Genomic DNA, 27,098 nt, shown 5'->3' on the forward strand with positions numbered 1-27,098 from the left:
GACGGTGTCAAAGGCCTTGCTGAAGTCCAGAAAGACTACATCCACCGCGACACCTGCATCCATGGCCTTTGTGACCTGATCATAGAAGGCAATCAGGTTGGTCTGACATGATCTCCCCCTAATAAATCCATGCTGATTGCCCCTGAGCATCATTTCTGATGCTGGCCCATCACAAATGTGCTCCTTGACGATCTTCTCAAAGAGTTCCCCTAGAACTGCTTTATTGGTATAGGACCACTGGTATGTTATTTCTGGCAGAGTACATGTGTATGGAAGAAGCCGTACTGGCAAAGTTGTGCTTTGGACACGCTCTTCATAAGCAAAACCAAGCTAGACCAGTAGAAGCACAGTTTTGCCAGTGTAAGTGTGTCCCCTGGTGTTTTTTCCTGGCACACTTATGTCATTCAAGGATCGTACCTCAGCACCCCTCCTACCTCTTATTGATGTCTCTGTGTCAGCAGAAGTCTGGAGTTTACACCTGACCTAAGATAGTTAAGCTGCGTTTCCTCCTTTTTTATCCTTTTTGAATGTATTTAGATACCTCCATGAAGACTTATTTTCATCCTAAATTCATGAACTGAAGAGCACTGTTGCATGTCTCCTGACAAAAACCTTTCCTTGTTTCAGAGGAATCTGTGAGATCTATGAATCAGTGTGCAATATTAGCACTTTATAGAAATCTAAGATAATTTTCCCTATTTCTTCTAACTTTTGCTTTTTCTAGACAGACTCCTTGATAATTTTAATATTTGTTATATTTGTGACTGTCAGTAATAATACCTGCTTTTCTTATTCCAGGGACAGACTTCATGGATGTTGTTCATTAGTCCATAACTTGCTATCTCAATTACGTAATTCAAGGAGATATATTTATTTTCTTCAAACTATAACTTCCAATTCAAATTGTAGTAGAGATAGCCTTTCCACATGGTGTAGGTGATACAGGATTTATTAGGTTGTTTCCCCCTTACTCAAATCATTTTGGCTAAAAGATTTTACTTATTACCTGTGTTTTTAATTGGCTTTCCTTTTATAGTCCTTTTCTCAAAAAATCTGCATTTTTTTTCTGTTCAGTCCAAACATAAGACTTTACGTTCCCAATGGAATAATGAGAGAGAAAGCCAGATGTATTGGTCTTCAACTCTCCTTGCCCATAGTTGGTTATAAAGTGGATCCTCTGTTTCTGAGGAGGCTTTCTGTTTTCTCTGCCACAGCTTAACACTATGTTGCAGGTTCTGGAGTCTCAAAGATTGGAAAAGGAGGAAAAGATTATTAATGGCATAAATGGAATGGGATGGTGAAGTGCCAGTTATTCCAAATGAATACATTTTGCTGTCTTTAGTTCTTGCCCCTTGAAACAGGCTGTTTGTAAAAGCAATGGGATTAGGTAAACAGTGAGTGTTGTGAATAGATAACACCTAAATGACTTCATAGATAATTTGGATGCCATTGATAAAATTTATTGTAACGTTCAATAGAACGTTCAGTTCTAAGAGTGCAATATATTCTTTTAAAAAAGCCAACTTCCTCCCCCCCCTTCCCCCCATCCCCCCAAAGAAAAAGTACACAACTGTTCCTGTCCTGGTCCCAATAGCACTATTTGCTAGTCAGAAACTACATTTACATTCTCAGTGTCCAAAAAAATACAGTCACTCCTGGAAATAAGTACTGTGTTGAAAGCTGTTTGAAATGGTAGTGGTGAAAAGTTCACTTATCTACTGAACTTCTGTATTTACAGCATGAAATGAAAACATAGTAGCAAAATAGATTAAAATACCTAATGCCTTCAGGCAGTACCAAAGTTGCAGCACAAATCTGTTACCAGCTTTCATCAGGCTTCTATATTCTTTTATAATATAGTTGAATTGTCCTTCACTTCTGAATCATAGCTCTGAAAGCACCATTGTGTGATTGAAGTTACATATGTATTTTTCTCTTGCTTTATAAATGTCAAATTAGCACAAGTCCAAGAAAATGCCTTTAGTAAGTAACCTTACCAGTAAAATATACCCCCTCCCCCAATCCAGATGGTAACTTCATTGATATATGACATACCTGCAACTGCAAAACAGTAGATTTAAATAGGAGAACAGTGTGGCCTGTTGCCCCATTGCATACTGAACTAGAATTAGTATTTCCTAAAACAAGCATAACCTGTCAGATGTTTTTCTTTACAAAGTGAATTAAAACATTGGGAAACCTTTACTATTAAGAGCATGGTAGAATAACTTGGAGGAACTAATGAATGTTAGTTGACTGTAAATATTTTTTGATTCTTAAAAAGCTAATAAATATAAAGACAAAGTAGTAAGCATTTATGTAAAACTCAGAATGATTGCAGACAGCATAACAAAATAATACCACAGGAAAAGTTCAGAATAGGCTTCTGTCTGATGCATCTCAAGATTTTTCAGGTCCCATTTAAAAAGTGAAAGATGCATCCTGCCTGTTTGTGACCAAACTAACACTTAGTTTACTGTAAAAAGACAAACATAGTTACTTCAGTTGTATTCCCAGGTTTATATCTCTTCCTTAATAGCTCTTGTCCACTTGGATTAGAGATGAATAAAAGGTCATTTAAAATGTATCCTATAATACAAGAAGGCATATTGTTTTCCATATGGCCTATAGAAAACAAAAAATGAGAATGGTATATTCTGTACCGTTTAATCACAGTATAGCAATCCCATTGGATGCTTCTTCTGACAAAGAAAAAGGTAAACAAAATGATAAAGCACATGTTCATATAAATCAGTCGTTTCAAGGGAGACCAGCAGGCAATGAGAGAGTCCCTGTTCCCCCCAAGCACTACTGGGAGTAACAAGGAATAACGGCCATAAGTTGACAGAGAGTAGATTCAAGCTAGACATCAGGAGGCGCTACTTCACTGTCAGGGCAGCTAGGATATGGAGCCAGCTTCCAAGAGAAGTGGTGCTCGCTCTTACTCTGGGGGTCTTTAAGAGGAGGCTAGATGAAACACCTTGTTGGGGTCGTTTGACCCCAGCATCCTTTCCTGCCCATGGCAGGGGGTCGGTCTTGATGATCTGCTCAGGTCCCTTCCGACCCTACCAACTATGAAACTAAGCTTTTTTAAATCTCTTTGACACTGTCAGTATCTAGTTATTAAAAAAAAAATGTTATCCATAAGCGGGAGAGAAACAAACTTATGACCTTCAGCACTTAAGCAGTATAATTGTAGGCATCAATCTGTGGAAGGTGACATGCTAATCATTGGCATGACAACACAGATCCTTGCGTAGGTTGTACGTTTACTCTAAATTCAAAACTGTGAAGATATAACACACAGGCAGAACCATGCAGTAGCAGTGTTAAGGTAGAGTTACTGTTTAAATTTTACAATATGTACTGTGGGTTCACTAGACCTTTTGAATTGGTATTTGTGCTATTGTTGTAGCCCTCTTGATTTGTGGCAAGGATTAGTAGTGAGAAACATGGAAACTATCTTACAATTATTGATAAAGGAAATTATATTTATGTGGAAATGTGGATTTTCAAACCAGCTCGCTCATTAGGCTGCAGAAAAATGCTATGATATAGTAACATGTGTTGCTATATGATCGCTACATCACAATTCCTACATCACAAACCTATTCTAGTTTGGAGATTTTCTTCCTTCAGAAAAATTAATGCCTTTTTCCTTTTCTTTACCACATAAGCTTTCCTTCCATCACCACTCTCTTTGCTTTTCCTTTTTTTCCAGCTTTAAAAGTAGTAATTTATTTACTGATAGGCCAAAGATCAAGGCAAAAATAAACAAGGGACATCACCCAGCTGCCAGAGAGAGAAGGACGAATCAGGATAACTTCTCATAAGTGATTCCATATTAGATTTTGATTTAACTTGGATATGTAGTTTGTTTTGCTTTGTTAATGGATTCTCCAATATAGAAACATTGTGCTCAGTGCATTATCTTACATCTTTGATGTATTACATAAATGATTAGAGACTTTTTTGGTTGCCTTAATCAGTAAATATACTTACTGAATTCAGTGCTAGTTCTCTAAGCAGCCAGTAGGAAGTGAAAGGTAACTTTTTAATTATCTTCTGCTAAGTGAAGTGGAGAACTGGAAGGGGAAACATGGCAGTGCCTGGTGACAGGTAGATAGTTCATCACTATTTGGAGAGAAGGTTGGGTTTATCTGTTATGGAAAATCCTTCTTTCTAAAGTGAGGGGAACATAGCTACTCGAGGATATTTCTGCCATGCGTAAGTTATGTAGTAGTGGGGACATATCTAAACTGCTGCCTCAGCAACTCCAAGCACGGAGTCAAGTAATGGCTTGCCTGCCCTGTGCACATCTGAGCTCACAAATTTGTGGAGTTAACTGGCCTAGTGCAGTTTTTTACACGTGACCTGGCACCATGGTCGTGCTCTCTCAATCAGAGACCCTGAGCATAGCATCAGGACACACACACAAGATCATGGTGAGCTAACAAATGGTTTCTAAGACCTGCTGAATCTTTATTACTGTTGGTCATGCACAATAGGAAAGAACCCAAGTTAACTCTCAGATAGAGCTTGCATGGGAAAATATTTTTATTTTTTAAATGAACCAAGATGTTAGAGAAATGCAATACACATGCAGTTCTATGATGACATTTTATACTCACATTTTGGGGGGTAGAATTGCATTTTAGAAAGATAGAATTAACAAAACATGCCTAGAGATATTTTTAATCTGCCATCCTATAAGTACTCAAATGACACATGTAGACAATAGAACAGTCAGATACATGAAGAGCTCAAATAGCATCTCAATAGTTTTCTCCTGTTACAAGTGATTGAGAGAGGGCAGAGGAAAAAAGGTTAAAAAAAAAAGTCCAGAAAACACATTATCTCTTTATCAGAGATAGTGTGAATTAGCATTTTTTTTGTTTTTCAGAAATAAGATAATGCAAAAGTGCACACTTTATGTACACTGTGAATAGAGTGTATGATAAACTATTGACATTAGATTTCTGCTTATTAAAAGTGATAATATAACAAAGGCACACATACCCTTCCTTGCAAGCTATCATAGTACCATTTGAAGGGCATGTCAATCATCATATATATAAGAACACACACACAGTACTTCTTTATTTAATATGCCAAAATCCTAAAATGAATTGTCCAAGATGTCAGAAACCTCAGCCTGGTTTCAGTTTTATTGTGAAAGGAAAGAATGAAACCGCAAAAATATGGTACATTGCTTGCCAAAGAAGACTAAGGGGGAGAAAATATTTTAACTTAAAGGACAGATCAATACAGTTCTCTTAAAACAAACAAAAATTTTTGGTTGGTTCATTTTGTCAATTTAGGTTTAGTATAGCAAGGTCCATGAATGCCACAAATATATTGTAAAATATACCAATTTCAAATCCTTACAGCAGTGATCACCAACCAGTCAGTTGTGGAGCCTCTGACAGTTGATCTCAGTCTGTTGAGTTCAACTACAGGGATCCAGCTTTTCTGCATTTGCCAACAGCCATGTAATAGACATTCAAGAATATCCCCTCCAGCTCTTCTCACATGCAGCAGTCACAACAAAGCACTGCCTATATTCCATAAGAGATTTAATATCCTTAGTATGCAAAACCCCACTGAGCCTTAAAGCACTATAACGTGTCTGTAGAAAACAGCAACATAGATAAAGGAACTGCCAACATCTTGGGGCCCAGCAACAAAAAGAATTTTGTTAGGATCAGCTGGACATGTATTACCTAGGAGATGGACCATGCTTTCTGCTACAGAGCAAAGCAAAAATAAAAACCCAAGAGTGCTTGTCAATCTGGCCTAAAGGAAAATTTCTTCTTGTCCCCAATTCTGGTGATTGCTTTAACCCTGAACATATCAACAAGACACACCCACTAGGTAAGTAAAATGGTATTTCTTTTACACTTTTGACCTTCTAGTGACCTACTATATTTGAATCCCCCTAACTCATCCTTGGAATTTCCCGTTGTCCAAGGCTGAACTTCTGTCCTACCCCATTCCCTCTTCCCACAGTACTCACTTAAAATAAACAAAATGGAAGCACAGGGGGACAAATTCTGTTGTACCCATTAGACATTAGTGGATTTAGATGCAGAAGTGTGATTCTGTTGCAGTGTTGAAGCCCTTGAAAACCAGTAATGCAAAAGGTAGATAGGTCCTCTTCCTTCTTGCTTCTTTGTTGTGACTCAGTTTTATTGGTGAAATGACCATGTGTTACAAAAGCAAATGCATTCATGGATTTTCATTCTATAGAGTCATAGTGCTTAGGGTCGGAAGGGACCTAAACTGCTCATCAGGAACGAGTGCTGGGGTCATAACCCCCCAGCGAAATATCTGTCCAGCCTCCTCTTGAAGACCCCCAAGGTAGGAGAGCGTTCCACCTCCTTTGGGAGTCCATTCCAGAGCCTGGCAGCCCTAACTGTAAGGTAATGTCTCCTGATGTCCAGCCTGAACCTTCTCTAACAATTTGTGGCTGTTATTCCTAATAATACCCAGTGGTGCCCAGGGGAACAGAGCCTCCCGCAATTCCTGCTGGTCCCCCCAGTGAGTTTGTAAATGACCACCAGATCCCCTCTCAGCCTTCGCTTGTGGAGGCTGAATAGATTCAGGCCCTTTAGCCTCTCTTTGTAGGGCCTGATCTGCTGCCCCTTGACCATGCGAGTGGCCCTCCTCTGGACCCTGTCAATGCTAGCCACCTCCCTTTTGAAGTGCGGTGCCCAGAACTGGACACAGTACTCCAACTGCAGCCTGACCAACGCCATATAGACGGGAAGAATCACCTCCCTGGACCTGCTCGTGATGCATCTGTAGATGCACGACAAGGTGCGGTTAGCCTTAGTGACCACTTCCTTGCATTGGTGGCTCATGTTCATCCTGGAGTCAGCAGATCCCTTTCTGTCACTGTTTTGACAAGAGAGGTGTTCCCCAGCCTATAGGTGTGTTGCTGGTTCCTTCTCCCTAGATGCAGCACCTTGCACTTGTCTGCATTGAACTCCGTCCTATTCTCATCCACCCACCTCTGTAACCTGTCTAGATCTAGCTGGATTTTGTCCCTCCCCTCCAGTGTGCCTCCTTGCCCCACATTTTGGTGTCGTCAGCGAATTTGGACAGCGTGCTTTCCACACCCACATCCAGATTGCTGATAAAGATTTTGAACAGCACAAACCCCAGGATCGAGCCCTGAGGGACTCCACTGCCCACATCCCTTCAGGTTGAAAATGACCCATCCACCACCAGCTCTGGGTGCAACCATCTAGCCAATTTGTGACCCATCTGACTGTGTAGGCATCAGTGCCACAGTCACCTAGTTTTTTTAAGAGAATGTGGTGGGAAACAGTGTCACAGGCCTTCTTAAAGTTCAGGAAGACAACATCCACTTCTATGTCCTTGTCCAGGGACTTTGTGAACTGATCATAAAAAGAAACCAGGTTAGTCAGGCAGGACCTGCCCTCAGTGAACCCATGTTGGTTGCCCCTGAGCATTACTTCCCCTGCTGGGCCCTTGCGTACGTGCTCCTTGATAATTTTCTCAAAGGTCTTCCCAAGGACCAAGGTAAGACTGAATGGCCTATAATTGCTGGGGTCCTTCTTTCTCCACTTCTTGTAAATGGGGACTACATTGGCCCTTTTCCAATCCTCTGTTACTTGGCCAGAGCCCCATGAGCACTCATACAGCCATGCCAGGGGCCCCACTATGACCCCTGCCAATTCCTTCAGCACCCTCAGGTGAAAAGCATCTGTACCTACTGATTTAAATGCATCCAGCCCCTCCAAAAGTTCCCTAACTAGGTCGTCCCTGACCCTAGGCATGGTGGTTCCTCCTCTGGGTCCATCCGTAATCATAGTGGGGGAAATGTCCCGATTCCTTTTCAGGAATATGAAGGCAAAGAATTTGTTAAAGAGGTCAGCCTTTTCCTTTGCTGCAATCACCAGATTGCCAAACCTGTCTTGTAGGGGCCCCACATTATCCGATGCCTTCTTTTTATTCCCTACATATTTGAAAAATAACTTTTTGTTATCCCTAATCCTGGTCACTAGCCCTAGCTCCATCTCTGCCTTGACCTTCCTAACAGCCTCCCTGCAATCATGAGCAACAGAGATGTAATCCTACTTGGTGACAGCCCCTTGTGTACTGTTTGTACACATCCTTTTTTCCCCTCAGGCATTCATGCATGCCTTTTCTGAGCCTGGGGACTTTTTTAGCACTCCTGCCCCCCTTGATGCACATTGGGACTGACTCCTTTTGAGCTCAGAGGATAGTCTCCTTGAGGAACCTTGGGAGGTATAATATGCCTTCAGATCTATGTTCCTGTATTAGCACTGCACTTATTATACCTCCTTGAGGAACCAACCAAAATTTTTTGTTTGTTTTAAGCGAACTGTATTGATCTGTCCTTTAAGTTAAAATATTTTCTCCCCATTAGTCTTCTTTTGCAAGCACTTTACCATATTTTTGCGGTTTGATTCTTTCCTTTCACAATGAAACTGAAACTGAACCACCCATCTTGGACTCCCATTTCATTGATGCTTCAAGACCCCAGTGCCTCTCCTACTAACCTTCTTAGTTCATTGAAGTTGGCCCTCCTGAAGTCGAGGACTTTTGCCTTACCGCTTGCTTTCACCACCCTGCCCTGGATAGTAAATTCCAGCAAGCAATGATCAATGTCGCCCAGGTGGTTGAGCACCTGCAGACCCCTCACTAGGTCATCGCCTGTGGCAAGAACCAAGTCCAGCAAGGCATTTCCCTTGATGGGACTACGCACCTCCTGGGTTAGGTGGAGGTCCTGTATCCTGGCTAGGAACCTACGTGAGCCGTCGGACTTGGCTGACTGGTCCTCCCAGCAGATGTCTGGGTAGTTTAGGTCACCCATGACAACCGCATCCCTTGACTTTACAGCCCCCATGAGCTGACCTGAGACTTCCCAGTCCAGCTTATCCCCCTGGTGAGGCGGTCTGTAGTAGACGCCCACTTTCAAGTCCTTTTCCCCATGACCCCCTTGCATTCTTACCCAGTGCACCTCAGTTTGCCCCTCCTCTGACCCCATCCTGATCATTGAGGATGTATATTGCTCTTTGACGTAGAGCGCTACACCCCCCTTTTTTCTCTGCTCAGTCTCACCTGTATAGCCTGTAGCCCTCGATGTTCACTGCCTAGTCGAGGGTAGAATCCCACCGGGTTTCCGTGAGCCCTACTAGGTCTGGGTTTTTGCTAGCTAGCAGGAGGGCGAGTTCCTCCTGCTTATTCCCCATGCTTCAAGCATTTGTGTAGAGGCATTTGAGGCCTCCTGTAGGTGCACATGCCACTCGCTTGTTCCTAAGCCTGCCCTGGCCCCTGTCACTTACCTGGGTACTACCTGCACGTGCCCCCTGGCTTGATGGCGAAGCTTCTTCGTGTTCCTCTGCATGCCCGTCCCCCCCGGCAAACCTAGTTTAAAGCTTGCTGAATGAGATCAGCCAGCCTGGAAGAAAAAGAGATCAGCCAGCCTGTGCTAGTACACAGTAAATGATGGACTGTTCTGTTTGAAATTATCTGCAGAACATGTGCATTGCATCTGTACACACAGACATTTGCAATAAAAGGCAAATGAGAACTATCAAAGTGAGTAGTGTAAAAATTAAAATTTCTCCAGTTTCAATTAACAGTTGCTGGTTACAAGAGAAGGATACCTACTGAAAACTCTCAAAAGTATACAGTATTTGTGTCTGCTACATACAATATAGTCTGCAGGCTTTAACTGTAATGGAACTTACCTCATCTGTTGCATAAAAGCTTGATGAGATTATTTCATTAAGGTGCAAAAAATCAAGTTAAAGATTTTATATTTCCTTATTCCAAGTGAACAAATGGAAAACTCTTATTCTTTCTGTGAGAGTGCAGTAACTATCTGATTGCTAACTATTGTGCATACCGCATATCTATTCTTTCCTGTTCATTTGGCTTCCAAACAAATTACACTTATTTTGTGAATAAGATGTTGAAACAAATATCCTGGTGGAAAAAAAAACATTATATGGCTTAATTTGATGTACCTGTTTCTTTTCTTGAATTTAACTAGCTGTGGATCCCCTGCTGTTCAGTAAAATATAAATCGTTTGGTGATATTCTAAGTGTGTTGAATTAATATTCGTCTTAGTTGGGCAATGTGCCATGACATTTGGCAGTTTTGTTTAGGAAATGTCCAGAGAATACGCTTTGAATGCATTGTACTTCAAAACATTGTGTAAGCTGGATAAATAAATTAGAAGTTTAAGTAGAATCCAGTATGACTAATGTAGGATATCAGATTTTCCAGACCTGCTGCTGTAAATAATGTGCTTGAAGAATGCATGCATGAAAACCTAAGCCATTTTATAACCTTGCCTTTGATTGTGCAATGTAGCTTTGTAATAATATGCACGTTATAACCAGCTTAGTAATTTTAACAAACCGATAAGGTGCTCTGCAAGGGTGTTCAGTTCTCTGTTATACTGCTAGACTTGGCATAAAATCCTGGTGTTGAGAGACGTTATCCTAGGTCTTGTCACTGCTGTTGTTCTCCAGAGTATGAGAGAGGAATGTGTTTAGTTAATTAGAGGACACCCTCAAGGTTTTGGGGCATAAAAATGTACCTAGCTAGATAATTGTCCTCTTTTGACTACCTTATCTAATCTTCCTTTTAAATGCATTCTGACACAGCTTCTCTGCAGAGGACCATGATTATATGCACGAAATACAACACACAGCACAAAAGAACATTTCTTAAACTGTGACCTCTTCAGGGCAGAGACTCTTCCCTCCCCACTCTCATGCCATTCCTTCCTTCCTTGTGCATATAGTATCTACTGCATGATGAACTGTGCCTTCAAAACAAATGATGATGGTAAATAAGGAAGTTGTGTTTTGTACTGAATATCTGAATGTGTTCAACAATAGTCAAGGAGTTAAGAACTGCAGACATAGAGCCATATTTTCCAGTTCCCTGTATTTCATGTTATGGGGCGTACACAACATAAAGCAAATTTATACCTGTTGAAGGAATCCTTGAGTGAATTCCCCTGTCTGAAGAAAAACTCCATTTGGTTTAAAGTTGGCAGTGGTGACTGCGTTGCCTGTTATCTTCACCACCTATGCTGAAACTGCTCTGCTTGGCATAAGAGAAGGCATGTTAAGAGAGAGAAAAAAGCCAGATTACATGACTCTTATTGAACTGCAGCACACTTTAAACCAATGATTCTCAACAAGGGTGATTTGAGATTTGTTTCTCAACACTGTTTGGGGTGTGCCACACAGTATTAACTCTGTTAGTTATGCAGATATGATTCACAAGATAAACCCAGAGTCCGCATCCACACCGTTTGTTTCCCCGGGGACAAGAAGCAGTGGCACACCTTGTGCCACTGCTGCTCGTCTCCAGGGAATGCCTGTGCCATGCAGGTTACCCCAGGTTGACACGCAGCAGATTACCCTGGGTTGGGTAAGGGAGGCTGGGGCCAGCACCGGGCTGGCCCTGGCAGCCTTACCTGGGATCCTGGGGGCTTCCTAAGACTGCAGCAGCAGTGATCCTGTCACTCAGAGCCTGGCCAGCAGCTGGAGTGTGTTTTGCTCTGGTTTTGAGTGTTATGCACAACTGCTCTTTTTTGTGCCTTTTTTTAACCCCAGGATCTCCTGGGATCAAAAAAAAACTCCTGTGCTGCTACTTCACAGTGTGGCAAACAGCTGACTGTGCGGTATGTGGCACCACAGACATGTCTCCGGTGCCACATACCTCACAACTGTGCACATCAGGACATGGCCGGAGATTTTGAATAGGAATACATAGTGTTAAAAGAATTCTGACCTGTTGTAGTCTTTCTGAGGTTTTTGCAGCAGAAGAATTGCTCTATTATTTTAATGTAGTAAAAAAAAACTACTGAAAATTTAGAACTGGCATTTTTCTGGTGGTGAGCCTTAAGTCTAATAAAGTTGAGAACCACTGCTTTAAAGTTTCACTTGCAACTTTAACTGATGATGAGATTTGACAGAGTTGTTTAGATTAGGGAGTTGTGACCAGGTCCCTGTCCACTCCCCTGCCCTTATCTATCACCCCTGAGATTTTTATGGCTATAGTGGAGAATCAGACCCCATGATAGCATTAGGGGAATAGTTTTTTCCACAGTTATTAACAAATAAATATGTTAATACAAACAAGTGAATGTGAACATTACAAAAAAAATTGCCCTCAATGGGTGGGAACCAAATCAGACATCTTGGCTAAATACACGGGTTCAGAAAGTCCGAGGTGGAATCAGGTTAATCTTCAAAGGTTTTTCTAATCCAGTGGCAGCCCAGGCCTGATGGGTGGCTGAACACATGCCTCCCCCTCCACCACTGTGAGCCATAGGGAGGAGAGAGCCAGCAGAAAGTCTCTCCCCAGCTGTCTCGTAGAAGGGGGTCAAAGGGCAGAGCCCACCACCCAGCCCTGGCCCCCCAGCTGGGGTCTGCCTGGCACAGGAAAAGCCCCCGTGAGGAGGCTTTTCACCCCCTGCAACCTGGGTAGAGGGGCTCCAATTCCCTGCCCCCTCCTTAGCCCCACACCTGTGAAAGGGGGTGGGGAAATATACACACCTGGCCTGGCACCCCCTCCCACCAGGGTTTGCCCAGCCTTGGGAAAAGACCCCAGCGTTGGGGAAAGTTTTTAACTTTCCCACAGCCCAACTCACCAGGCTGAGATCAAGTCAGCCCTGCCCTTTCCCCAGGCCATGCCTGTGAGATGTGGGTGGGCTGGGGGGATGAATGCACTGAGCCAGCCAGGCACTGTCCCAGCCAGCTGGGGTCTACCCAATGCAAAGAGGACGGGAGCCCACAACAGGGGCTTTTTGTTTCCCTGCAGCCTAGCTCGCTGGGCTGGGATCAGCTTGGCCACACTCCCTCCACAACCCCCCACCTCCAAAAGGGGAGTTAGGATATGGGGGGAATTCAGTGGCCTGGCCTAGCATCAGACCCCCCCCCAGCCAGGATCTGCCCACTGTGGAGGGAGGGGAAGCCTTCACCGGGAGCTTTTTACTCCCCTCCAGCCTGGCTCACCAGGCTGGCATAGGCTCAGCCCTGCCCCCACCTCCATCTGTGAGAAGGATGTGGGGAGGGGAGTGCACTGCCCCCCCCAAGCTGTGATCTGCCCAGTACAGGGCAGTGAAAGCCCCCACTGGGGGGATTTCATAATCCCGCAGCCTAGCGAGCCAGGCTGGAATCAGCTCAGCCCCACCCTGGAAGGGGTGGAGCTGATCTCTACCTGGCTTGTGAGGTTACAAAAAGCCCCCAGTGAGGGCTTTCCCCCTGCTCTCGGCCAACCCTAGCTGGGGGACTGGGGCCAGACTGGTGCAGTTCCCCAACCCCTGCTCCTCCCCCTCTCTCCTAGACTGCAGAGGGGGTGGGGCTGAGTTGATACCAATCCCACTCACCTGGCTGCTGCATCGGCAAAAAGACCCCACTGTTGGGGCTTTCCTTCACCTTGTCCTGGACAGATGGGGGGGTGGGACTAGGAGGGTCTGAGGATTCATTTGCTTGCCCCCATCTTGCTGGGTTGACAGGTGCTGACAGGGAGCAGAGGCTTTAGTGCCTTGGCTTTAGTGCCTTAGCTTTATGATATCTGGGGGAGGAGCCATTGGAGCAGACAGCACAGCCTGTGGCTGCAAAGCATTCTGGGATGCTGGGGGACTGTGAGTTAACTTGAATCAGGAAGAGACCTGGAACAGAAGTTCCATAAGCCAGTTTGACCTAAATCAGTTAAATCTGATACTACATCCTACCAGGTTTATTTACCAGGTTTATTATACCAGGTTATTTAAAAGCAGTTTATGTGCACTGAACTGCTGTTCTGTTACGGGTTTAAGCCAGTTTCAGATCACTTAAACTAGTTTATGTGCAACTTCTGCCCTTCGGTTCTGTTTGTTTCCTGGCTACTGGCTCTCTTGGTCATATTCAACAGACAACTGGGTTGCTCTGTGAGCATAAACTCCCTCTGTCTTGTACTGTTAGAGGGAATTTCTTAAAAGACAACCTGAGCATACCCATTGGAGTCATAGACAGATACTGCATTTGTCATAGGAAGGTCAGTGAGACCTCCTTAAACATGCTCAAGGGGAAATGGGGAGAGCTGGCAGCCATATTTGTACCTCCCCTGGGTATGGGTGTACCACCATGCCCAGGGGAGGAAATGCAACCCTAGCAACCAGCTTGTATAAGTACAAGAGAGTCCATGATGCCTTATTTCTACTAGAAGCCTTTGTGTAGGGGGAAACGGCTTTCTGCCAGGGAGTGACCGCAGCAGGAAGCTTAACTGTTCACTTCGTTGTTTCTAGTTTGGTAATAGAAATTAGTGTAATAAAAGTTATTGTGTATGGTGATATTGTAGGTGCTATTTATAATCAGTACATTGAATGTTGTGAGTTGGTTTCCTGAGATCCATCCTTAAGATAATAATAAGCTGTAACTGCTAGTTTTGTTATCCAAGCTGTGGATAAGTACAGTGGCAGTTGGAGCCACAGAGTTCAGTTCTGCCAGAAGGCTCTGTGAAGAGGGAGCAGCTTTCTGTCGGGGACTGACTACAGCTGTTCAGTCTTTGTTTGTAGAGAAGTAAGAACTAAAACCAGAGAAGACATCCAGGAGCAGCTCTTTTTCCTGTTTCCCTTTAAGAATACTAGGAGTTCTCAAGGACCATGCATCTCCAGTTTCCGGTTCCCACAAAGAAACAATCTAACATATATGTTATATTTCTCAATATTTTCTTTGTACAATTTTAATTTATTAGCTGCTGTCCATTTTTGTTATAATAAAAGGAGTTGATCATTTTAGGCACTTTCTTGTTTCATAATTAGTCATTGAGGCAATTTTAATGACAAGTACTCCACAGTAGATGTTATTGGTCTTTATAGTGAACCTGAAGGGGTTGCACACTTTACTCTGAAAAATCCTTATAGGAGTTTCAGTTCACCCATCTGTAACTATAGGCTGTCTTCCTGCTGGAGCCAGGAATTAAATTATTTTAATAGCTGATATTCTGTCCCAATACTTTTCTTTCTGATCCTGTCCTTGCCATGATGCTTTGCTCCCAGCTATTCAGAACTATATTTATGATACTGTTTAGTATTATACTGGTATGCCATATCTGTGGAATATTGAAAGACTTTAAAAAGTTGATGTGTTAAATCAAAATGTTTGGATTATGGATATGGCAAAGTAGGATTAAGTAGTAAATGTTGCTGGTTTATTTCTTCCTCTAATCCATCGATGGATTGGCAAGGTTTTTAGGCTTTTATGTGAATCTTCCACTACCACTACCAATCTGTCACCAATTTGGCACCTTTTACAAGCACTCAGTGTATTAACAGGGAGAAAAGGGATTTTGTAGTGGTGTTTCTGCAGTGTGCTCTCTGCCTTCATTCTGTTTATGTTTGTTTGAAAGTGGTTTTGCCGTATGACATTCTAATTTGCATCGCAAATGGAAATACATTCATTTTGTGGGGGAATTAAGACAAAAAAAGGTGTTCTTAATAGTATAGTCAGCCAAAGAGTATAACCATAGGGGTGAAGGGATTTTAGATTATCCCCTAGACTGGGGGAATGGCACAACAAATGAGGTGTCATTTTTTCCCTTGGAAAGTAAGAAAAAAATTGTTCTCTGAAGGCTCTGATAACCAAACTCTAATAATATCCCTTTTCCTAACCTCCATTTACTGTGTTCTGACTCAGATCTTTTCTTCATAGCATATGCTGCCTAATACAGGCAGATACCAGTGTCTCTGCAGGAGCTTAAACAGAGTGGTTATCTGGAGGGAGGGCGTGACAGGCTTGTGCTGAGACAATTAAAAGGGCAAGTTACCTTTTTATTTATAGATGTTAAAAAATAAGGGACTGATCCCTAGTATTCTAACACTGGTTTTAAAACTAAAATGTAATAATTAGCATTAAATTGTGTGCTTCCTTCTGATGGTCAAAATCCTCAGCAAAAGAGCATGTCTTCATAGGAAGGACAGTTCTATTTGAGTGTGAATTCTTTCACCATGCAGCGCTTGACTACTTACCTATTTGTTGATGGCAACAGGAGACTTCCTTCTTGAGTATTATCGAATGCTGCAGATTCTAAACCCCCCTTTTAAAAGACAGTTACTGTCTTTACAGCTGTGAAGATAACCATCAAAATTTGAAGTGAGCTTAAACCAATACAAGAATGTCTTCCTGAGTTTGCAGATGTGCATTTCCACTGCATTTGCTGTTGCTCAGAACTTTACAAAGAAGTAACAGAATGAAAACAACGAATTCTCTTACCAGTTGTTTTTATTTCCATTATCTGGAAGTCACGGGGAAAGCTATGAAACCAACTAGAAACCTGTCGGTTTCTTGCATCCAGCAGTCATTCTTTCATAAGAATGGAAAGCAGACAGAATGCAGAGTAGATTGAAGAATAATGAAGTGTCTCTGTTGTGGTAGCTAGAAAATATAGTAAAGCGTTAAGAGCAGAGATGCATCCATGTTGAGACATACAAAAGGCTGGGTTCAAGTAGCAGAGAACCAGCCTTTCTATTGCTGGATAGCTCTGGAATGACATAAAAACCAGAGGCAAAATGAGCATGTTCTCTTTCTTTCAGCATGCATAAGTGTGGGGGCTTTATACCTACCAATGAGAAGTTGGCCTGAAAAAGACTGCAAGCAGGATTCAGAGGTAGCTGCTTGAATTGAATTCAGTTGCTGGATGGGGATGTAGTCTAAGTAGCTGAGTGTGATCTGTGGTTAATGAAGTCTGTCTTTTTCTTAATCTATTCTGGCTAGTAAGTTTATTCATCTGCCTAACAGATATGAGGTAAAATCAAAAATATGAGGTGGATGTATCTAGTAAAATAAATACTTCCGCTGTTGGAAACAACTAACTGGGTGGTCTGCCTTATTTTAACCCACTCCTCAGGGAATAACATCCTTTCATTTTTCCCATCTTATTAGTTGAGGCAGGGGAGTGCTGAGGAAGAGGGGATGGACAGCAGACTCACTCCTACACTAGGGAAGTGATAATTTCCCTTATGCAGCATTTGTCAGGCCACAGGTGGAGTACTACATTCAGTTTTGGGTGCCACACTTCAAGAGGGATGTGGACAACCTCGAGAGGGTCCAGAGGAGGGCCACTCACATGGCTGAGGGCCTGCAGGTGAGACCCTATGAAGACAGACTGAGGGACCTAAATCTCTTCAGCCTCTGCAAGAGGAGCCTGAGAGGCGATCTTGTGGCTGTCTACAAACTCATCACAGGGGGTCAGCAGGGAATAGGGGACACTCTGTTTACCTGGGTGCCCCTCGGGGTTACCAGAAGTAATGGCCACAAACTGAAGAAGAATAGGTTTAGATCGGACATAAGAAAGAAATTCTTTACGGTGAGGGTTGCCAAAATATGGAATGGGCTCCCAAGGGAGGTGGTGCTTTCCCCTACCTTGGAGGTGTTCAAGAAAAGATTAGACAGGCATCTGGCTGGGGTTACTTAACCCCAGTTAGCCTCACCTCTATTTTTAGCAAGACCCTAGAAAAAATCGTAAAGGATCACATTTGCAGGCCCCAGCGCTCTTTCCTGCCTGGAGCAGGAGGTCGGACCAGATGATCGACCAGGTCCCTTCCGACCCTAAAAATCTATGAAATCTTTTGATTCCATGGCTGTCAATTTTGTGCATTAGATCTTAGTTTTAAATGTATTGCCTTTATTACATATAAGAAAAAGTTCTGAATATGAACCAAATGCAGCTAATGCTGAGCTACCTTCCCAACTCTGAAACAGTGGCTCAGAGATGGGTGAAATTCTTTATTCATCTTACTAAGTTGTTAAATCTAAAACATAACAGGTTTTAAATGTTGACGTTAACTGTTTCACCAAAACAGTTGGTGTTTGCTTATGGAGGAGTTTGTGTTTGCTTATCCTTCAGGAGCCGTTAAACACAATAATTTCCACATTTACTCAAATCTAAGACAAAGTTCCCCCCCAGTCAGCACTGGAGGGGGAGGGGGGAGCTCCTTGTCTTAGAGGGTGGGGAACAAGTAGCTGCTGCAGCTCTGCTGGTGCTGAACCCATGGCTTGACATATATGCAGTGTAATTACTGGGGGGTTGTCTTAAATTCATGGTTGACTTCGATTTGACTAAATATGGTAGAAATGTAGTTTCCTGCTTGGTGACTGGAAAGGTACCACAGCAGATGCCCCGTTTCTGATAGTTTTCTAAAGCATCTATACTAGCCCATGTTAGGATACTGGGCTAGGTAGATCCTTGGTCTAACTCACTACAGCAATTCTTAAATTCTTATCCATCATTACTGTATGCAGTGGTGGATATTGGAGCAAGTGCCAGCTATTTCCTGCAGATTGCTCTGAAATCACCTCTGGCCTTGCCCAGAAGGGGCATGTGCTGTCTCCTTTCTCTTGCTAAAATGCTCAACTGCCTCAAAAATGCAAAACTGTCCCCATCCTAGGTTGTCCATTCGCTCAGCTTGTCTACAACAACTACAGATGTACTTTGTCGGTACGATCATCCACCATTGCTCAAAACCCTAACTGCATTACGCCTTTTGAAGTCTTTGGGAGCCATGCAACTAAAAACCTGCATAACTGTTTGAAACTTGAATGTTATGTTCACGTTTTCCATTCTTGTCCTCCTGTAGTAACAAACAGGTAGTGTTTGGGTTCTTCCGTATGTCCACTTGCTTGGATACAAGATTGGTTTAAGGAGAAAGCTCAAGGTCTAGAATCTGAAATTCCTGTGTTCTCATCTCAGTTCTGCCATAGTTCACTCACTGGATTTGAACAAGTCATTTAATGTATCTTTGTAAGTTTGTCCTTCTGTAAAAATGAAGTACTTAAAACAATCATTTACTTGCCAGGGATGGTGTGAGGTTTAACTTATGTTTGTACAACATTCTGAAGATAGACATATAATGCTTAGCTCCTGTAGAGCATTCTTTATATAGAGATTTAAGAGTGCTTTATAAAGGAAGGGTAAGTATTGTTATCATTGTTTTAAATATGAGAAAATATGGGCAGAGATTAAGTGACCTATCAAGGTCATGTGGCAGGCTAGTGTCAGAGCTGGGAATAGGAATCTAATCTTTGGCTCCAGTGCCCAGTCTTCTGGATCGTAATGAAATTTATATTTGTTTCTTCTCCATGACAGATTTTATCAGTCTAGATTTGTTTTTATCAGTGCTTTCTTAATAATCCCTGAAGGTCATGTTGTGCAAGTATGTATTTTTTGTTAGCTCATATTTGGCAGCGCATACATCACCATGTGTGGTTTGATAGAGCATGTCCAAATAGCTGAGCAATTTCAATTTTAAATGAGAAGTTTATACTGGTATATTTGAAGAAATTAGGAGAAGGTTTCTAACTGTCAGACCAGTGAAGGTCTTCTGGAAGGAGGAGTAAGCACATGAACTGTTTAAGCTGTAGCTTGATCAGTTTGTATAAGGAGATATGTGATGTGGTTGCTTGCAATAGCAGGAGATGGGCTTCAGCAAAGCAGGAGGTTCCTTCTAGTCCTTTCTAATTGTGTAGTAGGACTATGTAGCCAGAAATACCTTGCCAAATTCATTATTATTACAGCCCTGGCTGTCTGGCTGGGCTCTGCTTGATTCAAGGAATTATAACAGTTGCTTTAAGGATTTCAGTTTCGATCTGTCCCAGCCAAACATCATACCTGCTTTTACATATAAGTCATTACTTCAAGTGGAAAGGCTAAATCACAGACTTTACAGTGTCTAAATAATATGTCCTTTGTTTTCTTTAGATAAATACCGAAAGCCAATCACATTTGACCATACCGGGTGCTGAGGTGGGAAATCGGACAAGTCAAAATTTGGAGAGCAGTCCTTTCATGTCAGAGCTCCTCAGTGATATACCCTTCACCCTGGCACCACATGTACTAGCAGTACAGAACACCTGTAATGAGCTTCCAGACCAGTTGGCTGCCTGCAACATCCATGACAATTTAGCAAGATTTTGGTATGATTTTACCCTTGAGAATTCTGTGCTTTGTGATTCGTAATGTCTTAATCTCTATCTCCCTTAGAATTTGCACCTTGTCTACTTGAAGATGCATACACAAATATCCGAAGTTCTTAAATATTTGTAGTTTGCCATTTGCCTAACACGTGTATAAAATGTAAAAATTATCCTGTACCGTTCTGTATTCCTTAATGTAATCTTTTATTGCACTTTAAACTTATGTATTAAATTTGTTCTCAGAATAATCAAGCAGATCTATTAGAGTTTTGTTTAATCCTGAGTGAGATATCATCTGTTGATAATATCAGTTCTTGACTTTCAACAGGTAGACTGCAAATGTGCACCACATCATTATTTCTACCTGTGAAGTTCATGAACTTCCACAGTTAACATTTTACTGATACCAAAAATTCAAAGCCTATTATACATGTTTCTTTTATATTATCCATGATTTTCCAGGGATAGAAATTAAAATTTACTGTGAATAAAGTACTGCTGTTTTGCTAAGAACAGGCAGTCAAATCTTCAGTCTCAAAAGCAACTTTTTGAACTTCTACAGAATGCTTACTGGCTTCCATCTTTAACATGCTTGAGTAGACTCTGCCATATGCAGTATAAAACTAAAACTAGTCAGCCGGTCTCTTTCATTAGACATTGCTGTCCATTTTATTCTGTCACTTTTGCATCTCTTTCACTGTCTTTCTCAAACATTCTGTCTTTGACTGCTCTTTAGTTGCACTGTTTTCACTGCCACATATGTTCTTGGTTTATGCATAGATCAGTTTTTCCATTTTAACTTTGCCCCCTAAAGAAAGAAATCTCAGGATGTGTACTTTTAATGGTCACGCCCTTCTTTTTTTTAATTTGTGGCCAGAGATATAGATGGCCATGCTTAACTACTGGAAAATATTAAAGTGTTTCTTCTTCAACTAAATTAAATGGCAAAATACCTAAACTTTTCTTTCAAGCCTTGACTATATATATTTTATTCCAAGTACAACCTTGCTAAACTGCTTTTGCCTAGTGAATTGCTTAACTTGTAATGTGTGTGAATAATTCTTCACATGCAAGATTAAATGATTTGACTGTAGGGATAAAAATATGCCAACTGTAAGTGGGTATTTTCATAAGGAATGTGAGATACAGGATATCTAAAAATGTTTATTCAGGTTTTCAAACTTGTGTGGTTTTAAGATATTTGCAATACATACTATAAATAATAGAGAAGTTATATTGTAAATAGATATTGGTTTGTTAAAAGGTTTATTTTGATTTTTTTTAAAAAGGTTTGCATTTCCTGAAGTTTTTTAAACTGTTGGTATCTATGTTTATACATATGATTTGAAATGCTTGTTTTCATGTAAAATTCCTATACTGCACTTAAATAAAAACTGTGGTAATATTGACATTTTGGAAACCAGGTACTATAGCCTTTATTATTCTGTCATCGTGGGGAACTCTGAATCGGTCTCAAGGATCAAGAGAATTTTCAATGTTGTTAACAAACATCAGGACTGTCTTGCATTTTTAATGATATGGGGTCTCTCATAGGTAACATTTTAGATAAGCTGGTTTGTAAAACCATATTTACTCGAATTTCAGACAAGAATTTAGGACTTTTTTCCTCATTCATCATGGGGGAGAGGCCCTTGTTTTAGATTCAAGTACAAGCCAAGGGAATGAGTGGGGAGGCAAGCTGAGGTTGGAGTTGGAGCCATGGGCACTGCCCACCGCAGCCTCTGCTCCCCTCCATCTTTTCTGCCCACTACCACCTCTGCCACTCCGCCTCCCCCACTGCCCCACTTACCTTCCCATCACAGCTCCAGCTGGGACCTCACTCTGGCCAAGGGCCTAAAGGACAGTAATTGCTCTTTCCACATTTCTGGGTTTGTAAATGCACTTTTTTCCCCATTTGCCCTTTTGCTTACAAAAGATGAATCAATACATTTTAAATATACCTTACTAGAATCTTGCTTTACTTAACTGTCAGAGACTAATAGACTGTCCGTTCACAAGAAAAGAGCACACAAGTACAATGGGAAGTATACACCTATGTTGTGAAATGCAGCAAGTAGCTCAAAGATTTGACCCACGCCCTTAACCATCTTTCTTGAAGGATTAAATTTGCATATACCAATGCTACTATTAATATACCTCATTGTTACCCTCTCACTTAAATGCCTGGGGGCTTAAACCTCTCTCTGTCTTGACATCATCCATAAAAAGTGAATACTGAAGCCTAATGTTATCCAGACAGTAAAGGTGCATTTCCCCATTGGGACAGGAAAAATATACTAAAGAAATCTACTAGGGAATTAGATTCATGGAGCTGAGCCCCAGAGCATTTTCCCACTGCAAATATGAAGATGGTATATCATCTTTAGAAAATTACGGTCTTCAGAATGCTGCCTGTATTCATACCATACAGTCTGAAGATAGTGATATATACTTCTATATTTGTTTAAAGATCCTATATAGATCTTATAAAACCCCTGGGGTATATCCATTGCTGGTGTGTCAGTTACCAAATACAAAATTGTTCCATGTATTGTGGCTTGCATATTGGTTGTCCGTAAATAAAGAAATAAGTTAAGGCAATGTGCAAAAAGAAAGATTTTAATAATTTCTAAATAGGCATGATTTGATTACTGTTGAATACCAAGTATTAAAACACACCATAGTTGCTTCTGTTTTGTATATTCAGCCTAAAAATAAGAATCCTGGAACAATTCAAAACAACTTGCTATATACTTATTGTGTATATAGGTCAGTTTTCTGATAGTTGTGAAGTATTTGTCATTTACAATACTAACCATTTTTCAAGGTAAGACAAGTTTGGTTGTCAGTTCAAGAGTTAATGACACATGTTTAGGGTTTGAATGTGTGCCAGTGAAGTAAACAAGAGGTTGACATGGACATTAGTGAGTATGCTAATAGGCCTTCTTTTTAATAAGCAGCTTAGGCAGGCTTTTGTTTTGGATATTGAGTGTTATTTGTAATTAAGTCACATGTTGCAAGAGATATGTTGGTGAGTCCTGGCTTCCTTATGATATTTTCTAACATAAATTTTCTAAAAATATCAAGGCACCTTTTATTTCTTTTGAAAAAGTTGGGAAGATTGGTCTTTGTAGAGGCCCATGTTTAACATACACAAAAAATAGTTAATTCCACATGTGCAAGGTAAATCAAAGAATAATTGTATCCAGAACAGCTCAACAGCAGGTTGATTGTGAACCAGCCCCTATAGACAGCTCCTTAGTGACAAGCAAATTCAGAAATGGAACCAGACAATAGGGTGCACAATAGGTCAGCCAAGAAGACGGCTACAGATCTAGTTGCTGCTGTTTCTTGCTAAGTATGATCCAAAGTCTGACAGCTCAGTGCTGCAGATGCCAAACATACCCTGGTATAGATACAGGTGCTGGCTTTGATGCTCAAGAAAATAGGGACAATAAAAGGAAGAATGCAAAAACCATATTCAGCAATGTAATTTTATAGTTTCCTAACAGTAAACCAATGTATAGAGAGTTTTACCAGGTTTTCATGGAAGAAGACCAGGCTCTTTGAAAATTAGCATAGGATTTATATCAGAAAAATAACTTCTTTCCTGTTGCAACAAATTTACAAGGAAGCATGTGGCTTTGGAAAAAGACTAGCAGGGAGATTGGTTGGTTGAGATGGAATTCAGAAACAACCTTCAGCAAAAATGGGGGATGAAAATAAATCTCTATATTTGTGGGCACTATGGCAGTTAACACTGCCTCACTCCCCCAGTGACAAATTTTTGGACCTGTGGGGATCCTCCTGGCCAGATGACATGGCCCTGCATGCCAGATCAGTCAGTGACCAGACCCAGCACACAGCCCCAGATCCAGCATATGGGGTCAGCCCCAGACCCAGCAAGCCAAATTGAACTGGTGCATGGGGTCAGTCCATGTCTGGACCCAGTGCATGGCTCCTGACCTGGCATGTGGGTTAGACCTGGTACGAGGTTTCAGTCTTGTGTGGGGTTTGTCCATGGGCCCCATCTGGCATACAGGGCTGGCAACAGGCTTGGGAGCAGGAGTGGCTCCCTCGCTTGGGGCTAGTCAGTTACATACCTGTACTACAAGGTAAGACCTTTCTTTTTTTTTCCTTCATGCTGCCTTTCAAAAAACAAGGTGTGCTATAGGCAAGAAACTATGGTAATCGTACCTTATGGAGACCTTTCTGTTATGGGTCAGAACGTCCCTGACAAGGTTGGAAGAACCATCCAGTATCTAAGTGCTTAGGTGATATGCGTGCAGGTCCAGGTAAAGTGCTCTGCCGTTGTTCTGAAACAACAGTTATGGAAACAATGGGAGGGGAGATATGGTGTGATGTAGACAAGGAAGTCCTGAAACCATGGTTATCTGCACCAGGCAAGGGCCATCAGGATAGTTTAAGCCAGGTCTTGCCACACCTTCCTGATGACCACCAGAATCAAGTATATAAGAGAAAGGTATGCAATAAACTGCCCATATGATAGAAGAGATGGAACCTAAACTGAGGCAGGCCCTGGAACAGAAGAGCAGCCCTTCCTGTTGCATTCTTTTGCAAACAGGTCTTTCCTCAGGAATCCCTAAAAAGAGAATAGCTGAGAAAGAAGAAAGGGTGTGCAAGCTCATCCAAATGGATCCAAACACTTTGATTCCTTCCCTTTTGGTGTAAACCTAGCATGCCCTTCATTTAATTAGCATCTCTGAGAAGAGGAAGGAATTCGATGCTAATCTGGAGCAGTTGATTGAAATAATACCAATGAGGATGATGGGGGATCAGATAAGGTGGTGCTGGATAAGATCAGAGGGCAGTTTAAAGAATTTTTTAAAATAAAAGGTATTTGAAAAATCGTGGCGCTCAGGTGAGGTTCCGGAAGACTGGAAAAGAGCCAGCATGGTCCCAATCTTCAAGAAAGGAAGGAAGGAGGATCCAGGGGATTACAGGCAAGTCAGTCTGATGTCCATCCCTGGAAAGATCTTGGAGAAAATCAAGGGTTCCATCATGAAAAGGCTAACTAACGGAAAGTAACCTTCTGAATGCTAGCCAACACGGCTTTGTTACCAATAGGATTTGCCTGACCAACCTTGTCTCCTTCTATGACCAGGTGATGGATTGCCTGGACCAGGGAGACAAAACTGATGACATACATCTGGATAGCAGGAAAGCTTTTGACTTAGTCTCCCATGATGTCCTCATGTTTAAGTTGGGGAGCTGCGGCCTCGACCAACACACGGTCTGATGGCTGGGGAACTGGCTCCGGGATCAGACCCAAAGAGTACTAGTTGATGGGAGTGAATCAAAGTGGCGCAAGGTGACCGGTGGTGACCCTCAGTGCTCAGTACTTGGGCCAGTACTCTTCAACATCTTTATTAATGATCTGGATTCGGGCGTCCAATGCGGGCTGGAAACATTTGCAGATGACACTCAAATATGGGGGAAAGCAGTCACATTGGAAGACAGACCGACCTGGACACAAGTGCAAGGTGGGTGGACCAAAACCTGATGGCTTTCAACGTAGAGAAGTACAGGGTGCTCCACCTTGGAAGGAAGAACCAGCAGCATACTTATAGGCTTGGCAGTGCTACGCTCACTAGGACCATGACCAGAAGAGATTTGGGGGTCTTGATTGACCACAAGATGAATATGAGCCACTAATGCGATGCTGTAGCTGGCAAAGTAAACCAAACACTGGCATGCCTCCATCGACGCATCATGAACAAAACCTGGGATGTCATCCTCCTGCTTTACTTGGCCTTAGTGAGGCTGCAGCTGGAGTGCTGCATCCAGTTTTGGGCCCCCCCACTTCAGGAGGGATGTGGATAAGCTTGAGAGAGTCCAAAGGAGAGCCACCTGTATGATCAAAGGCCAAGAGGGCAAGCCTTACAAGGAGAGGCTGAGAGAATTGGGACTCTTTAGCTTGGAGAAGAGAAGACTCAGGGGGGACTTGGTAGCAGCCTATAAGTGCATCAGGACCTGAAAGAACAGTTGTTCACCAGGGCCCCCGCAAGGGATAACAATGAGAAAATGTACAAGAGTATCTATGGCTTCTTTCTTCCTCTTCACTGTACCAAAACTGCTCTTGCATAATCTCTACCTGCCTAAACTTTCCAAGACAGAGACCGTGTCTTGAGAGTTATCTGTACTGGGGTGGGCACAGTAGGGCCTGTGGGCTAGATCTGGGCTACCAGTTGATTGCATCTGGCCCGCCGCTGCCCCAGTGGTGCTCTGCATGGGGCCGAGCCCCACCTACTCCTGTGTGGGGCAGCCCGCCTCACCCTCCCACCCACACCCACCCTGCACTGACTGACAACACCACCCCAGCCCTGGCCAGTGCTCACAGCTTCCTGGTAAGGCCGTTTCCACTGCTACTGCAGTTGCCTGGGTACTGCTTGGCTCCCCCTGCCTCCAGTGGCTTCTCCTCCTCCTGACCCTGCTGTGCTGTTCAGGTAGTAGGTGCAAAAGGAATTGGCAGTGGCTGTGGGAATGCACGCCAGGCATCATATGCCCAGCCAGGCAGAGGGGAAGCTGCAACCAGGCGGCTCCTACCTCACCACACAGGGCTTCAGCTCCAGCTCCCGGTTGCCTTCCATTCACTCTGCCCACCCAGGGTGTTGAGCAGCCACCTGCAGGTAGCTGAGTGGGTGGAAAACAACTTAGAGCTGGAGCCCTGGGACAGGATCCACCCAGTTGCAGCTTCCCTCCGCCTGGCTGGGCATGGGTTGCCTGGAACATCCCCGTGGCACCAGTGCTTCCCCACACTACCTGCTGCCCAGAGCAGCACAACTGGGGCAGGAGGAGGAGGAGCTGCTGGAAGTGGGAGCCGGGCAGTACCTAGGCAGCTGCAGAAGCACTGGGAGCACCCTGCCAGGAAGCTATGCATACCAGCTTGGGCTGGGCCCAGGGCAGTGCTGTCATGGGGCAGGTGCACATGGGAGCACAGCATGGGCTGTCCTGGGTAGGAGCAGATGGAGCTCAGCACCATGGGGGCAGCTGTGGGCCAGATAGGGATGGGGCTGGACTATACCTGCATCAGACCACCAGGAGACACTATGCACCCCTGCCAACCCTGCCCCGCCCTCCCTTCCCCCCGCAGCCCCCCG

General features: G+C 42.8%; 1 protein-coding gene across 3 annotated transcripts in view; it reads left to right on the forward strand.

The window, feature by feature from the left end:
* UMAD1 (UBAP1-MVB12-associated (UMA) domain containing 1) overlaps positions 1-27,098 on the forward strand; it is a 145,188-nt gene that overhangs the window by 107,581 nt on the left and 10,509 nt on the right. For 2 of the 3 annotated variants that reach the window (XM_019508469.1, XM_019508470.1), the window contains exon 4: positions 19,763-19,977. In XM_019508469.1, the coding sequence (XP_019364014.1) occupies positions 19,763-19,977 (215 nt within the window). Of the gene's footprint in view, positions 1-19,762; positions 21,385-27,098 lie in introns of those variants that run through there. The other variant, XM_019508471.1, reaches the window with a different exon arrangement.

This window comes from Gavialis gangeticus, unplaced genomic scaffold (assembly GCF_001723915.1).
Source record: "Gavialis gangeticus isolate Ggan-Ray unplaced genomic scaffold, GavGan_comp1, whole genome shotgun sequence".
Lineage (NCBI taxonomy): Eukaryota > Metazoa > Chordata > Crocodylia > Gavialidae > Gavialis > Gavialis gangeticus.